We start from the raw sequence: 15,667 nt of genomic DNA, 5'->3' as shown, positions 1-15,667 counted from the left end.
AGCGTGGAGCTCCCTTTTTATCCCTACCGCAACCTTCCAGCTAGAAAGAAAGCTCAGGGCTCTGTCTGGGTCACATGCCCTCACAGTCTCGCTTGGCGAAACAATCCCAGGATCCCTCCCTAGACCTCAGAAGCAGAACTGTGAACAAGACTGTGGCAGATGCAAGGGTAGGGATGGGATCTTATCCCTCCTCCTACCAGAACCAAAGGGCACCTCGTGTGGTCTCGGTGCAAACCCCAGTGACTTGCAACCTGTGTGACTCCTCTAGGGGGAGAAAGAGGCTCAAGATCGGAGTAGCTGCCGGACTGGCTGTATGTCGGGGGAAAGAGAGGGAGGAGCGGAGGGGACAGGCCTAAAATGGGGGGAGAGGAGAGAACAAAGGGGTCCTGAGGAGGGCGCAGAAGGGCCAGGACTACGGGGGGGAAGGTTTCTATGGGGAGTAGAGAGGGGCCAGGCCTGCAAGAAGAGGGAGTGAGGGGTAGATCAGGGTCCCCGGTACGTGTTTGCCCGGGGTGCCCCAGCGGGGAGGAAGGGGGCATCTGAGCCCCCTGTGGGGGCTGCGGCGGGGGTGTCCGGGCCCGCCTCCTGGAGAGGCTGGCTTGGGAAGGTTTTTTCCTCTCAATTAAGCCAATTGAATGAAGCTAAATTGCTGGTACGAGCGCTCAGTAAGTCCCTGCGCTGGTGATTAACCCCGCCAGCCTCTCCCCAAGTCCAGCGCCAGGGCCAGGCTGGGGCTGCCAGAGCCGGGGTCATGGGCTGGAGGCAAAGCAGAGTCCCTGCAGCGTCTCCCCTCCCCTTCCAGCGCTGACCTCCCTCTGTCCCCATCTGTCCCCTCCCACCCAGACCCGGCCCCGGCCCCGGTGTGCGCACATGCAGCCCCCTCCGCCCAGCCTGCCCCAGGCCCCTGGTAGCAGCGCAGGGGCTGGTTCGCTCTTCGCTGGGGCCACATTTGGTTTGGTCCCGTTCTACTCCCGAGAGGCCTCCCTGGGAAATAGCGCAGTTCAGCGGGAGCCGGGCGCGCAAGCCGCGCCCTTGCTCTCCAGGGGGCGCGCAGCAGGTCCCCAGCCCCCCAGGCTCCCAGTCCCTTTGGGGTCCCGGGGGAGAGTCCTCATCCGTAGCTGTAATCTCCCGTTGGAGGGGCCCGCTTCAGGGATCGTGTCCCAGGTGCTCGCCCCAGCAAAGCAGGCTCCCCAAAGTTGTACCGGCAGTTATGTATTTGACAGACTTTTTTCGTACTAAATACTTAAAAAAAAAAAAAAACCCAAGCCACGCCTGAAAGTACGAAGCCCATCGGCCGGGGAGGAGAGTGTGATTTTTCTCACTAACCTCCTGGAAAACATTCGCGCTTGAGAATCTCCATTTTGTCTGGCTTTGTAATTTCAGTGGCAAGGAGAAATCTTTCTTTGAGTTGTCATTTGTTGTTTGATTTTTGTGCAGAGGCAAGAAAAGCGATGGGATAAATTAGAATAAAAGAGATCGAACAATTTATTCAAAAACTTTACCTGCTTTTTATTGTATTTGTTTGGTGGTTTATTTGTCTTTCCTGTGAAACTTTTGGCTGATACCAGAGAGAGAGCCTGCGCCAGAGACACTCCTGACTCCCCCGAACCTTGCTGGGGATGGGGGGGGGGGGCAGGGGGCAGGGAGGTAGGAGCAAAAGACTCTTTCGTTGCTGCCTGGATTCATCAGAATCCCTCGCAAGCTCTACATTTATTCTTTCAACGCTTGTTCGATAGTGAAAGGAAATAAACGAACTCGAGCGCTGCAGAAGTCCAACCAAAGCGAATCTAGGGATAACAGTTACTGCTTTAACCTAGCTCAAAAGCCTTTTCCGTTCTACATTACTAACAAAACAAACAGAAAAGAAAAAAAACTTTTTCACAAGTGCACACCTTTCTCGGGACTAGCTGTCCTCTCCCATTGTTTCCCCAACCCGAGAGTTATGTCTGCGCTGTATATTTAACCACCCTCCGATTGACAGACTTTATATCCTCCAGAGTCCAGCTAGTAAAGGAAGAAAATAGTTCTTAATGTGGGTCTTTGCTCTTCGCAAAGATTGTGCATTTTATCAGTCTGTGGGGCCCTCGGTATGCACGGTACATCTGTCATTTCTAGGGATATTTTAGTGTCTTCGCGTTAAAGGGAGACTAGATATGAATGAATAAAATATTCCAGGCTGTGGGAGGTTCGGGGTCCAATTCACAAAGGGAGTATTTTATTCAGAATTCTTTACAGGTGCTCCTGTGTTCAGCAAGCTTTCAGCCATTGATTTACTGACCTAAAAACCCTCTCAAACTCCATTCCAACAAGTGAAAGAAAAAAAATTATGATCATAGGAGCAACTCTTACACAAAAAGAAGAAGAAGAAGAAAGGGGGGAAAATCTTTTTGAAGTTCCGGCTTCCTTCTAAGCTATTTTCCACTTGTCAGGCTCTATCCACATCTAAAATCCCTCAACCATTCCACCCCACTGCAAACTGGGTCTTGTTTGAGTGGAAAAAAAGAGTCAATCCAATTTATGCTACAGATGAAAAAACTGCCGTTTAGTAAATAATTTATTTCTAAACTACGGTCAGGTTTTAGGTGTCCCTCCCCTCCCCACCCCTCCCCAAATTTATGTGTGTGGTTTTAATTTTTAGAAGAATACGATGTATTATACACAAACCCCAATTGACAACAAAAAGAAAGAGGGGATGGCAAATATTGTTTATTTCTAGTGCATCTCTCAAAGTGGGAAGCAGTCACACACAAACGTTAAAACATGTTTTCTTTTAAAACTTACTAAGTGTACACTTTGCAATCCGTTACTGTTTTATTTTAAATCAAAGGACAAAATGAGTAGATTTCCAGAACTTCCTTTATAATCACTTCAGTTAAGAGATTTTGTTTTAATCATAAAAAGGTTTAGCAAAAGAAGATAAAACCTTCCCAGGGAAGGTTGTTTAATCTGCAGTTTCACAGTCAAAGCAGAAATTTTAAAAAAAGGAGAGTAATTATTTTGAAAAGGAATAAAAAATAATTGCAAATAAACGTGCTGAGTTTAAGAAGCCAAGGAGCTATAATGTTTTTTCAGGCTGCGCACCTATCCAGGACAGATGCTGATGGTTCGGTTTACTGGTCCTTTGAATCTGAACATCTGCCCTGCATAGGGAGACAGCGGAAGGACAATCCTCCTAAAAGGATACAATTTTAAACGTGAAACTCGTGTTTTCTATATATTTTAAAGCTCGGAGTGAATCTGAGGAAAACGTCATATACACCTTTCAAAGCATAGAAGAACTTTTCCTTCCCAAATCTCTCCAATGGCACTCCCATTGACTTGTGTATATTTTCCAAATTATACAGCAATCGAATTCCAGGTGGCAAACGGTTCCTGAAACCTGTTTTCCAGTTAGTTAAAGTTGCGCCTTTCCTCCTCGTTATTTTTAGGCCAAACAAGTAATTTTTGCGCATCCATCCCCATTGTTCCCAGCCAAGTTGCGCGCAAAATAGGCGCAGCCTTAGCCGCATCCTCCGTTCCTCCTGCCCCCGACTTTCAAAGAGCGCTCAGTCTACAGGGCTGGGAGATCACTAGCAGATGAGGAGATTTTCACAAAGCCATACACTGCGCTGCAGTTTTTCTTGATTATTTTTTTCTATTTTTTCTAATATTGAGTAGTAGAAAGTAAAGCGCTGCCCAGAGCAGCATATTCCAGAGATTTACGAGAGAGGGAGTTTGCACCAAACAGCAGCAAACTGTACGTTTGCCTGAGGGCCCCATCCCCTCAAAAAGTTCAAGGCAAAACTGCACCACACCCGCATCCCCAGGTCATGTACGAACGTCATACCAGACAGAATTACACTCTGCCAAGGAGGGCTGAAGGACTCAAGGAGCTGTGAAAAAGGGGCAGCACTACTGAAAAAAACTCTTCTTCAGGGTCTCCCCCTGTTTTACAAACATTTGCTGGACTCTTGATCTAAGAGTTTACAGAGATTTGTGTCTAGAGAAAACCTTGTTCCCAACACATCTGCTGGAAACACTTCTAATAGAACGGAGATCTAAATCTTTTCCTCTGCACAAACCCTTTTCTATCTCTTCTTGGATCCACACAAACAGGAAGATAAAAATAATTCTAACATTTCTGTTATATACAGGCTACACATGATACATTAGAAGAAGAGTAAAGGAAAGAAATAATTTTCTTTGATAGGATGGGCAGCCAATTGGAATTCCTGTGCCTGCAAAATTACAACACTGAGGTGAAGGGAAACAATCTGGGATATTAGCTATTGAAATTTAAAGAACTGGAGAGCCATGGGTTTTTGCAAAGACACAAGCTTGTCCCGGGACCCAGGTCTGTTCCTGCGACCCCTTGTCCTTACTGCTGATCTCAAATTTGGAGTAGGGGGGTTGTAACTTGAGGCTAGTGCATGGTTAGAATAGTGATTTTTTTTAGTTTTTTGAGACTTTTATAATTCACAGTTGATGAACAAAACTCCAGTCAAACTGGTCATCGGGCAAACAGTCCAGGGCTTGCCTGCAAATACCTGCTTTCTAAAGACAATTCCGCAGACCACCAGACTGCGCTATGCATGTGCCTAAACACAAAAACGCTGTACCCCCACGCCAGAGTTCCAGCACAGCCCCATCTCCCTTCCAGTTCAGTTCCCAGTGAAATCACCACGTTGTTGGGTTTGGTTTGGTTTTTTACTCTCCTCTTTACCAAAGTCTTTGGTGCAAAAGCTCAAAAGTGGCAGAATAATTCACCCAACAGCAGCCTTTAAGAACTAACTACTAAAGGAAATTCACAGCTCTCTGAAGTGCTAATTTACAATCTCTGGTTTCCAGATTTTATTTCAAGCTACACCCGTCCCCTTTTCCCCCGCCCCCAACCAGATGACCTTGCTTCAAAACATTTTATTTCCAACTGAAGTGAAAAATGCTAACATATCAGCTTCCGTAATTGCAGTTTGACAGCACTTGATCTCAATAATTATGCTGCAGCTAAACTATGATTAAGAGTTTAAGCTAAAATAAAGAGAACCTCCCCCCCCCAAGGGGAACAGAAACAAACCATCAGCATTATTCTTGGCGGGGAGGGGTCTCTTACCTGCATTGTAAGCTGCCAAATCTGCCCCAGGCCCTGGGCTCTTCCTTTTCCTGGGTCTCCCCTTCTGGACAGTCCCCACGCCGTTGTAATAAGGCAGTCCCAAAGTATTGGCAGAGCCCGCTCCCAGTGCTGGGCCCTTCCCAGCGGCTACATCCGAGTGATTGAAATGCACCTGGTACTCCCCCTGGATGAGAGTCTCGAAGTGGAGGCGGCAGTACACCAGATTGTCCTTCATGCCAAAGTGGTCGCCGGTGGTCAGCATCTTGTTGCAAGTGGTGCAAGTAAAGCAGTTTAAGTGATATACCAAATCCCTGGCCCTCATGACCATTTCGGAAGCGGAGATCCCCAAGTGACACCTCGCACATCTCTGCACCGAAAACCTCCTGCAGAACAGAACCGCGACAGGAAACAAATGAGAACCGCATTTCCCCTTTTTATCGCGCATCTCCTCCCCATCCCCCTTCTGCAATTCGCCGGTAAAAGCTTAAAGATGTTTCTCTTCTCCGGCCAGAAGGCTTTATTCAGAGCAGGCTGAGCTCCAGACCGCGATCCCTGGATGAGCAAGGACCGGGGAACAAGGCAGTAAAGTTTGCAAAGTGGCCTTTGTCTTCCAGTGCTCTAAACTCTTAAGAGATTCAAGCCGTGGAAAGCCGTAAAACCAGCTATGGTCCTGCCAGACCAGTCCGAGGGGAGATACCCCTGCCAGGGTCCCTGGCTCATGAGGTTTGCAGGGCATCCAGTTCTGCTTCCCATCTAGCAACAACATTATTTTACACTCAACCTGCCACCCCGCCTCACTTCTGCAACTCCAATGCAGCGAAATCCCCCCTCAGGGCCATGGGACAGCAGCGAAACTTGTCTGCTGTGGTTGCTCGGGAGATCCGAGACAGCAGGAAGGGACTGGGTCTGACCTTCAGCTTGGGTGCCAGGGGAGAAATTCGGCATTTTCCAGCTCAAATCGCCCGGCACCATCACAGCCTTTTCATTGAAACCCAGAGTACTGAATGGAGAAATATCCTAACGAATAACATTTCTCGCCCTTCTGTGAGTTATCCCCAGAGCCTGCCACTCCATCCATCCTAGCTGGCGACGGCTGCTGAGACCCCCTCTCCAGGCTGGCTCCCTGCATCTGGGGCGCCAATCCATACACAGTTTACCGTGTGTGTGTGTGTGTGTGCCTGTGTGTATTTAAAGTAATACTGGAGGCGCGTTAATTAACTATCATTATTACTATTTTTTTAATACTATTTGCCAAGGGCTGAGAAGAAAGCGAAGTTGTATTTCTCCTTAGTTGGTTCGTTTTACTTCAAAGAGTGCAGGAAACCGAGGGGGGGCACGTGTTCCAAGCCTGGGTGGGGTTCGTGCCCCGATATTGGCCCATTCCCCCCAAAGACTGCAGCCTGTCCTGCCTACCTCATTATCCCCCCTCTGGATGGAGACGCTTAGGGAGCCCATATCCTGCCCCGCAGGGAGGGTCTGCCCAGTACCCCCCTTATGCAGTGTGCAGTGGGGTTGGATTTGTTCTGTGGGTGGGTGGGTCTCAGAGCCCTCCCCCGCTCCCTGCACTGGGGGAGGGGCAGTCCGTACCTGTAATAATCCTCCTTGCAGTAGATGCTCCCGTCCTTGCTGAAGCAGGTGAGCTCGGACTCCAGGTTGAGTTTACATTCACAGCACTTCAGGCAGCGCATGTGCCACTGTTTATCCACTGCCAGGAGGTAATAACGGTCGGAGATCTTTCCCCCGCAGCCGGCGCACAGGGCAGCCCGGTCACTGCTGATGGAAGGCATGGTCTGCTGGGGGAAAACAATTACAGACAGTTAGTGACAGAGGGAGAAACCCTCCTGCACCACTAACCAACCCCCCTTCCCCTTCCTCCCCCAAGCCCAGTTACCATCAGGGCTGGGCTTCTCCTCTTCCACTCCAGGGGGCTTAACTGAGAGACCAGAGAAAAGGGAGCTCCGAGGACTCCAGCCCCTGCCATCCTGACCTGCTTCTCCTGCCCTGGGAAAGGGAAGTTTCCTTAAGATTTCCAAGGCTTAAAATATCTGCCCCTATCCTAAGCGAAGGGACGTTGTTGTTGGCAGAGGGGATAGGATGCGAGAAGGACATATTACAGGGTGAGGGGGAAGGCCATCCGGGTTAAATCTAATAAATGGTATATATGAACTGGATCGGCCAGTCCCAGAGCAAACAAAAAACATGCTGCTCTGCAAACAAACAAGTCATAATAATCATACAGCAGGCATATCGCAGACAGTTAATTTGAGATATCTATATCTGAATATCTATATAGTGGAGACACGGAGAGTGACTGTATAGGAAAGGCTATGTTTGTGTGTGTGTATATATATATATATTAAAATCCGGGTAAATTACAGATCCTGGCAGTTATAGAGTTATAGAAAGAGCTCTCTGTAAATTGATTCCAAACAAAGTGTATTCCAGCCCAAAGCACTAAACAGATGAGTCAATAAAACTGCGGAGGAGATGAACATTACTAAATTCAAAGCGTAGAATGCTTTGTCAAGAATACTACATAGTCTGAAATGTGCAATCAAGAAAACAGGGGGAAAATCCGCAGCAGAGCATTTTAGGTTATGCCGGGATAAAGTTGGAAGCAATAAACTAAATGTAACCCCTATATAATTTAATAGTTTAGTGTCAGATCACAACCCAATCGAAAGTTCCTTTAAAAAAAAATCTAATCAACTTCAACTAACTAGTGAGAAAATAATGGTGGAAACCATTTAAACCAAAAGGAAAACATCCTTATTTGTTTTATCCTGGATCTTAAAATAATATTCACGTGGAAAGATAAAATGCGAAGCACTATTTATGGCAGACCTTGTAGCTGGCTTTTGTACATTTCCCTCTTCGTTTGCTTTTAACATGGCACCTAAAACTCCCTATATATTTACTTATTGTGGGAAAAAATAGATCTGACGGATACAATTTTTTTACCCATCCAGCACCTTAAACTGGTGCGCAATACAAAAATAAAGAAGACAGCTAAAAGAGGAACAAGAGAATAGAGGGATAATGAAGGGAATGTCTTAAAATATACTAGAACTATCCAGTAGCCCAACTACACTTGTACAAGCCACATAAATCCTTTGCGAATAGCCCAAATGCCTATATTTCAATGAATCCACTCTCAGAATTTAGATTTAAATGAAAGTATAGCAATGTATGGCATGCTGTCCACACAGCTCCACTGTTTATGTCTTTAAAGAGTTAACCGAACCCTGATTAGTGATCGTTTTATAAGCAAAAGCAGCTTCCTGTAAATACAGTTTAAATAAAACACTGTTTTTCTGCTTTGTTCTTCCAGTGACATGAATATTTGGGGACCCAAGAACGGTGCTTAAGAAGTTAATAGTCTAAGCCCCTGTTTATAATATCTTACACACACACACACACACACACACACACACACACACACACACACACGGTGGCTTACATATATAAATGTCATAACAATTATGCCAAGAGAGATCAGTTGTCTAATTCAAACACTGTTTACCTGCGGGGAAAAAAGAAATCAAACTTTTCAAAAGAAAACTAAAAATATTTAGAGCATAAACCAGGTACGAAGGCTCTCTTTTATAGCCGTCATTTCAGCCTTAAACATACTAATTGGCAGTTATTTTCTACACAATGCTGACAAAAATAATACAACATGGAAAAACTTAAAAACAAATTCGGAAGGTTTTTTCGTGCACATGGCCATATCAGCTCTATAGGAAGAGGCATATTTGACCTAAATACGGATCTTTTTGCCTAGCAAGAGTTATCATTCCTATTTAATAAAAAAAGTAGGAGATATACAAATGTTGAAGGAATTGAAAATCTCTTCGCTTGATTTTAAGTTAGCTTAAGACATTTAGAAGGAATACATTATTTTATTCAGAAGTATCTATTCAACTCCATAAATGTAATACATAAATATTATAAATCACCAGATACAAAACGAGCCCTAGCAAAATATTTTAAAAGGAAAAAATTGTGTCTTCGTTCGTAACCTTTGAAATTCGTCTTCTCTTTTTGTCGCATTGTAGCGAGAACAGATTATATTTGTTATTAGTAGTAGTAGTGGTAGTAATAATAATAAGAATGGATTATAACATTGCAACTAGACGCGCAGTAGTGACTGCCTCAGTGTATTCATCCCATCTGGAAAAAAAACAGAGACAGAAATCCTTTGGTGTTTGTGTTTTTCATTTTGCAGACAGGATGCTGTCCCTTCTCCCTAAATCTGGCTACACCAAAACGTTAACTACATAAAAGAGCATGTCGCCCTCTTCCCAAAAAACTTTAGGAGAAGGCCAGACAGGCTGTGGGCAGGGGAGGAGGAATTCCTGGGCTCTTCCAAAAGGCTGCTGCTGCTTTATTCCTGTTCTCGCAAGGGCCGTGCCTTTCAGTTCATCCGTCCGTTCCTATTATTGTTATTATTACTCATTATTATCAGGTACATGCATAACCCCTAGATTTTATTTCGCAGATTTTAGGTGCGTTTATGCTTGGTTTTTTTGTTCCTATTAGGCGTCTTAGTTATGATTTTTGCCTACGTTTCCCCCTGTTTATTCTTGTTAAGGGAAAGCGTTGTTACCGTTATGGGTTCGCTATTTTTAGGGGGTCGAGGGGGTATGTCGCCCGCTCTCTCGCCTCCTACCGTTTCGGTCTCTCCCCTGTCTATAGCCGAGCTGATGGCTGGCGCTTCGCTCTTGGCTCTCCGGTCCATCTCATCGATGACCCCGTGCATCTCAGAGCCGGCCAGGCTGTGGAAAAGCATCGCGGAGGAAGCGGAGGAGGAGGAGGCCCCGAGTTGCGGCTGCAGCTGACAGTTGTCGGGGTCCCTGCAGGAGCCCAGCACTTGCATTAACCGGAGCCCTCCCCCATGCATCTAGCCCGGCCGCCCCGTCTCTCGCCGGGCTCCGGATGCGCCAGGCAGCGAAGCTCTCCGGAGCTCAGCGCAGGCTCCGATCCGCGGGTTTCAGTGGGGCGAGGGGGCAGGGGAGGTTGCGGGGAGGGGGCAGGAGGGCTGTTGGTGTCGCAGGCTTCAGGGCTTGGATCTAGTCAGTTGCGTGGCCCCGTCACGTCCCTCTAGGAGGCTTCTTCAGAGCAGGGCTCATCGCCCTCGGAGCAGTCCCAGGCACTCCGCCCCGGCCCAGCTGGCAGGAGGCTGGGCAGGCTGGGGGGATGGGGGGTTAATAGACAAAAATTAAGCCATCTTCTGTGCAAAATAAACTGGAAAACAACGACAGCCCCCTACATGGCCCCGTGCGAAGCCGACGAGGAGAAAGCCGGGAGCAGGGCAGGGGAGCAGCGGCGGGAGGGGAGCTGGGGCAGATGCCAACGCTGGGCACTCAGTCCAGAGGGCTAGCGGCAGGAGCAGCTCGGGGCCAAAGTTTGCTCCTTTCCCCGCTCCTCCCCCAACCTCCCGGTTCTCATTGGGAAAGGGAAAACCCGGGGGGGTGAAGAGTGGGACGGCCACCAATGGGGATGGGCACTCTGCAGCCCCTGCTCCCCACAGCCCCCTGGACCATGCACCCCAGGAGCTGCCGTGCGCCCCGCTGTCCCCAGGAACATAAGTTTGTGGCGGAGCCGCGTGAGTAATGGGGGGCGGGGGAGGGGGGAGCTGCTGCCGCTCGGCGCAATCCCTTAAAGTGCGAGAGAAGCTTCTGCAGTCCCAGCCCAGCGCAAGCCTCCGCGCCTTTTCTACAGCCTCTCTGACATCATGTCCTGGCCAGCCCTCATTGGCTGCAACAGCTCCTGGCCCAGGCAGCATGTGCTTGGGATGGAGGCACTGAGTGGAGACGGGAGAGGCATGACTAGGGGTAGGCTGGGGGGGAGCTGGAGTTTTCATGCTATTGAGGCTTTGCTGCTATTTTCCCACTTTTGCAAAAAAAAAAAAAAGGAAAAATAATGCTTCCCATCTTCTTCAGACCCATCACTCTAGGTAACTAACATCTGAGCACGTGGGGGTCCAGAAACCCAGCAGGGATCCTGTTCTCTGCAGCAAATCCAGTGCCGCCTTGCCTCGTGCACCCAGAAGAGAGAGTGCTTGGAGCAGATGAACAGCAGCCACTCAAACTCAGACCAGCATCGGTAAGAAGATTCGCATTAACTAACTGGCAACACTAAATGATTTAGATGTTACAGTGGCCGCTGCAAGCAGGATATATCAGAGTGAACTGACTCCCGGCAGGAGACTCAGGAGGTCAAGGAATGGTTTACACTCAGAGATCATCTGATCCGAAACATATACAATTCATTGAATGCAACCAACATCATTCACCCTCCTTCTGAAACATAGTCATAACTAGAATATTGTCATTGGTGCCATTAAACTGCATGGAGTCTCTCACAAACTGATCCTTCTCACTTCTCTTCTTTCCAAGTTAACTTTAAGAAAACTAGGCCAGAGAAGCCTCTTCCCAATTTAAGGCAAAGACATCAAGGAATCCCCCAGTAAAAAACGAAGGAAACCTCTCAAGATTTATAAATATTCTCCAAGAAGATGGATGGCATGGAAGGTTTAGTGCTCTGAAGTCAAATATCAGTGTTTTAATTATGGTAGCAAAGGGATTAGGTTGGAAAGTAAGTCTTAATTTACTTATGAGATCCCAGAATTTACTTGGGACCTGTGAATAAAAATTATTACATTTTTTTATTATTAGCAGTAGTGGTTGGCATCTTACAAATGGAGTAAAATTATTACTATTGTTTATTATTTCATTATTATTGTTAGCAGTAGTAGTGGTCTGCCTCTTACAGGTGTAATAAAGTGAAGAAGGCTACATTTAGCTACAGTTGGAATTATTCCTTTTATTCCTTTCTTGATTTTATGTATTTCTTGACATTTTTATAATAAACTATACTCACTGCTACCTTTCCCTTTGAATAGTTTCAAATGATTAAATACATTTTCACCTCAGAGTGAGGAACAAGGTGTTGTCAGCATATTATGTCTCACAGAGATTTATATAAAAAAACCCTCAAGAGCCCTCGAGGAGTCGTGCAGAACGCAGGCTAATCTGGCATCTGTGGGATATATACAGAGAATGTGCCAAAGTTATCAGTGCTTGGAAACAAAGGAAACTGGTATTTTAATTCTGATTAGAAAATGAAACAGAATGATCAGATTTGTACAGTATTTCTCTTGACAATCTGTAGTTTATTTTGTGTTTTCATATTCTCATTGTTTCTTTCACTCCATTATATATATATATATAAATTATTTTTATTATAATGTACAGGGACAGATGAATCACCATACATGTTGATAGTAACAGGTATGTGGCTTTTGCTCTTTTCTACACTTTATTTACCCCTTCCCAACTAATCAACATGCAAGACCTCACTAGTATTCTCTATGATGGGTGGTTTGCCTCCATTTAATAGTGTACAGGGGTAAAAAACTCAGGTAAAAAGTTACACACAGTACTGTTTGCCTAATACCATGTCTTGTCACGGAACATAATTGCATTACTTTTACTTAGGTATCTTGCTGTATGTGTTCTGTATCTACATACTGTATTTTCCTTAGATCTCTTCAGACAAGTTTAATTCTATAATACAGAACTTATTGCACATGTTCTAAATATATTTATAGCTGAAACAGGTCATAGCCTCTTCTACTTAATGTCAGGCCTCAGACATTGCTAATTATCTCTAAAAGATTAGATTATATTTCATATAATTATATTGAATAAGTGGCTGGAAACAATAACAGAAGTGATATGATTGAAAAGGTATGGCAGTGACATCCAGTTCTTAGGCTACTATCTCTGATTATCTTCTTAAGTGATATACAAACACAAGAAGGCATTCAACCCTTGCTACTAGAATACAACAAGGAAAGTAATAGATTGTAAACACAAAGCTGCTAGTGTACATACTGACACATGAATGACATTTACATTGTTCAGAATAAAAAGCAGGATATTCTCGAATAATGAACAGAGGAAAAACCACTGTAATACAAATCATCTTTTAAAATCAAATAGGGTCTCTTTTGAAATGGGAAATTATTCATTTTAAAAAAGTGAAGCTAATAATAAAGTCTCTTAACCTGTATTTTGTAGTAGGTGACAGGTGAACAAATCACAGGTCTTGAGTTTCTCTACCCTGCCTCTCTCTGGTAACGTCATCTCCAGTACCATCTGCTACCTACCAGCTAAACAGACCAACCACATAATGAGGTACCAGCTTCCACCCAGCTACCGTGACTAAATCAGAACAAAAGAATTCAACGCCTCCTTCAACAAAGGGACACAAGTCTAAGCTGTCTTTGCTAATTGCTGGGTTTCAGGTTGTCTGTTACAGATTTTAAGTGAGCTGCAAACTTGCATCCATACTTTATAGCTGTTGGATAAAGATAATGCGAATAAAAGATAAAAGGAAACCAAAGGTAAGAAAAAATAGAAGAAAGCTCAGAAAACAAGTAACTAGTTATGGCAAATTAAAGGGTGTGGAATAATATAAACATGAGAGAGCAGGGGGCAGAGTGATTGATATCTCATATGTTTTTGATGCCCCATACGGTTATTAGACTGCAATATACGGGACATACAATAAACTATGAATTAAAACGTAATTGCAGCTTCAGGCATCTTCTTCATTGTCTGCTGTGGTGTTATGTCTTCATGCACCGTGATTGACAAGGTGTAATTAATCATCTTACTCAGTTGTAAATATGGGCACCCTTCACAGTAGGCATCAGGAAGTGTGTACCAGCAAAGAAAGCAATAGTTGACGCTGATATACCATTAAATCAAAATGAAAAGTCTTATATGTTCAGAAATGTGTGTTTGGTGTGATGCTGTTATCGTTTATTTCTAAAATACTGTATCAACAGATTTACTTGATTTGCAAGTTAACTACAACATTAACTGGTTTTATTTTTTTGTCTCTTCTTCATTTTTATAGGCAATGATGCTGTTCTCCTAAAATGTGAGACAGTTTTCTTCTTGACAGCAAGTGGAGCCCAGCTCTGCATCTCCCTCAGTCACTGGAGAAAGACTAACATGCTTCAGATTCAGTTGCTTTCCAGACGGACTTGAAACGATTCAATGAAATGATTACTCCATTCATCTATCCCATTTTATACTTATTGTGTAACAAGTGAGACACTGTGGGTCATTTTAAAGTAAAAGAGAATAGTGGTATAATCCTATTAAAGACATCAGACTATTTAAAATAGGACAGATATTAACATCACCCTAAACTGTAAATGAATGTATTTGTAAAGGTGTTTTAACTTTCCAGAGTGAAGTACATTTTATGTTGCTGTTTCTTTGCTACACCATCACTATACTTATCCAGCTAGTGCAGCCGGGTGTATGAGTCATAGGAAATTATATTTCTTGCTTATTAAAGTGGTTTGTCTCAGGAATATTTCATAGTGTATATTTTTTTCACTCACATAAAGATGTTGAGAGAATAACTGGCAACCTATTTAAATGTCCTTTGCTTAAGAGATGTCTATTATATTTGCTGCGGATTTTTTAAATTTTTATTGCCTTTCTAAACTGTTAATTATGTATCGAAATGTATTGCTGTCACCAGTCTAACATGAACAAAGCAATAGAGTGAACTGCCTGAGATATTTCAGCATGGTATTAATTACAAGCATAGTAATAAATGAAAATTCTACAAACCTCTCCAATTGCATTTGTTTGTAACATCAGTTGATGAATGTTTTATACTAGCACGTGTCAAAAAATACCATTCCAGGGACTCAGCAACTAAATATGATCTAAACCCAGAATCTTTGGGGCAGGGTAGCATCTCTTGGATCTATAATCTCACCATTTGCTCCAATCTGAATGAGCTCCCCTGCTGTATCTCAGCAATATACCTAGTTTAAGACAATGCAAGCAGCCCACTTTCCAGAAGATGATCAGCAAAGAATGTGTTTTATTCTGATTTGAAAATCTGTCAATCATTGATAAATAAGATCAGATAGTATTACTCTATAAAATTAGCTAATTGTATTTGTCTGATTTGCAAGAAGAATAAAAAATGTTTCTAAGGAAAATATTGAGGATGATTTACCCAGATGTTGTATAAAAATTGCTTTGTCATTGATACAGGCAATTGGCTTCAGAAATAAATACAACCCTGTAAGTGTGTGTGTGTGTACATATACATATCTCAGACCTAAATAAGATATACATAGTCTTAGATTTTTTAGTTTATAGGACAGTAGGTATTTGAACAATTCTGAAAACGCCTTTATGTGTGTCAGAGAGGGAGGGGAATCTTCAGCCACATGATCTTCTCTCCAGAGTCCTGTTAAGTGTACTGAACGTAAAACGGAAACAAGAAGTGTGAAATATAGGTTTGAACATGATATGTCAGAAATGTAAAGGTTGTAAGCCTTTTTAGTAACCGATATTAATATTGTATTAAATGTGATGAAAAGGTAGATGTTGGGGAGAGGGGCTGGGCTCATAGGCAATTTTGTCAAGGTTTTATCTGTGATTATGATTCCAGATGTATCTACTCCCTGAGGAGAGGAATGAAGTGAAGTTGGCATGTGACAGGTGTTTTAAGGTGTTTGGCACAGTTTCC

The 15,667-nt window shown here is 44.1% G+C and overlaps 1 protein-coding gene and 1 long non-coding RNA gene across 7 annotated transcripts in view; one reads left to right on the top strand and one right to left on the bottom strand.

The window, feature by feature from the left end:
- LHX2 (LIM homeobox 2) overlaps positions 1 to 10,104 on the bottom strand; it is a 31,622-nt gene extending 21,518 nt beyond the window's left edge. The window contains exons 1-4 of one of the 4 annotated variants that reach the window (XM_065572003.1): positions 9,762 to 10,104; positions 6,981 to 7,090; positions 6,677 to 6,879; positions 5,090 to 5,472 (exon numbers count right to left, since the gene is read on the bottom strand). In XM_065572003.1, the coding sequence (XP_065428075.1) occupies positions 5,090 to 5,472; positions 6,677 to 6,879; positions 6,981 to 7,070 (676 nt within the window). In that variant the 5' untranslated portion in view covers positions 7,071 to 7,090; positions 9,762 to 10,104. Of the gene's footprint in view, positions 1 to 5,089; positions 5,473 to 6,676; positions 6,883 to 6,980; positions 7,091 to 9,761 lie in introns of all 4 variants that reach the window. The other 3 variants (XM_065572002.1, XM_005279388.5, XM_005279389.5) reach the window with 3 other exon arrangements.
- Positions 10,105 to 10,564: 460 nt separating this feature from the next.
- LOC101936478 (uncharacterized) lies at positions 10,565 to 14,750 on the top strand. 3 transcript variants are annotated; one of them, XR_010593569.1, is made up of 5 exons: positions 10,565 to 10,697; positions 11,035 to 11,689; positions 12,349 to 12,384; positions 13,177 to 13,502; positions 14,021 to 14,750. It is a non-coding gene; the product is annotated as an uncharacterized LOC101936478 (long non-coding RNA). The 3 variants fall into 3 exon arrangements; XR_010593570.1 differs by lacking the exon at positions 10,565 to 10,697 and adding an exon at positions 10,787 to 10,926 and having other exon boundaries at positions 11,035 to 11,197; XR_002889440.3 differs by lacking the exon at positions 10,565 to 10,697 and adding an exon at positions 10,787 to 10,926.
- Positions 14,751 to 15,667: the final 917 nt, after the last annotated feature.

This window comes from Chrysemys picta, chromosome 18, assembly GCF_011386835.1.
Source record: "Chrysemys picta bellii isolate R12L10 chromosome 18, ASM1138683v2, whole genome shotgun sequence".
Taxonomy (NCBI): Eukaryota; Metazoa; Chordata; order Testudines; family Emydidae; genus Chrysemys; species Chrysemys picta.
The sequence above is the reverse complement of the archived record's forward strand: the minus strand, read 5'-3'. Positions and strand labels throughout refer to the sequence as shown.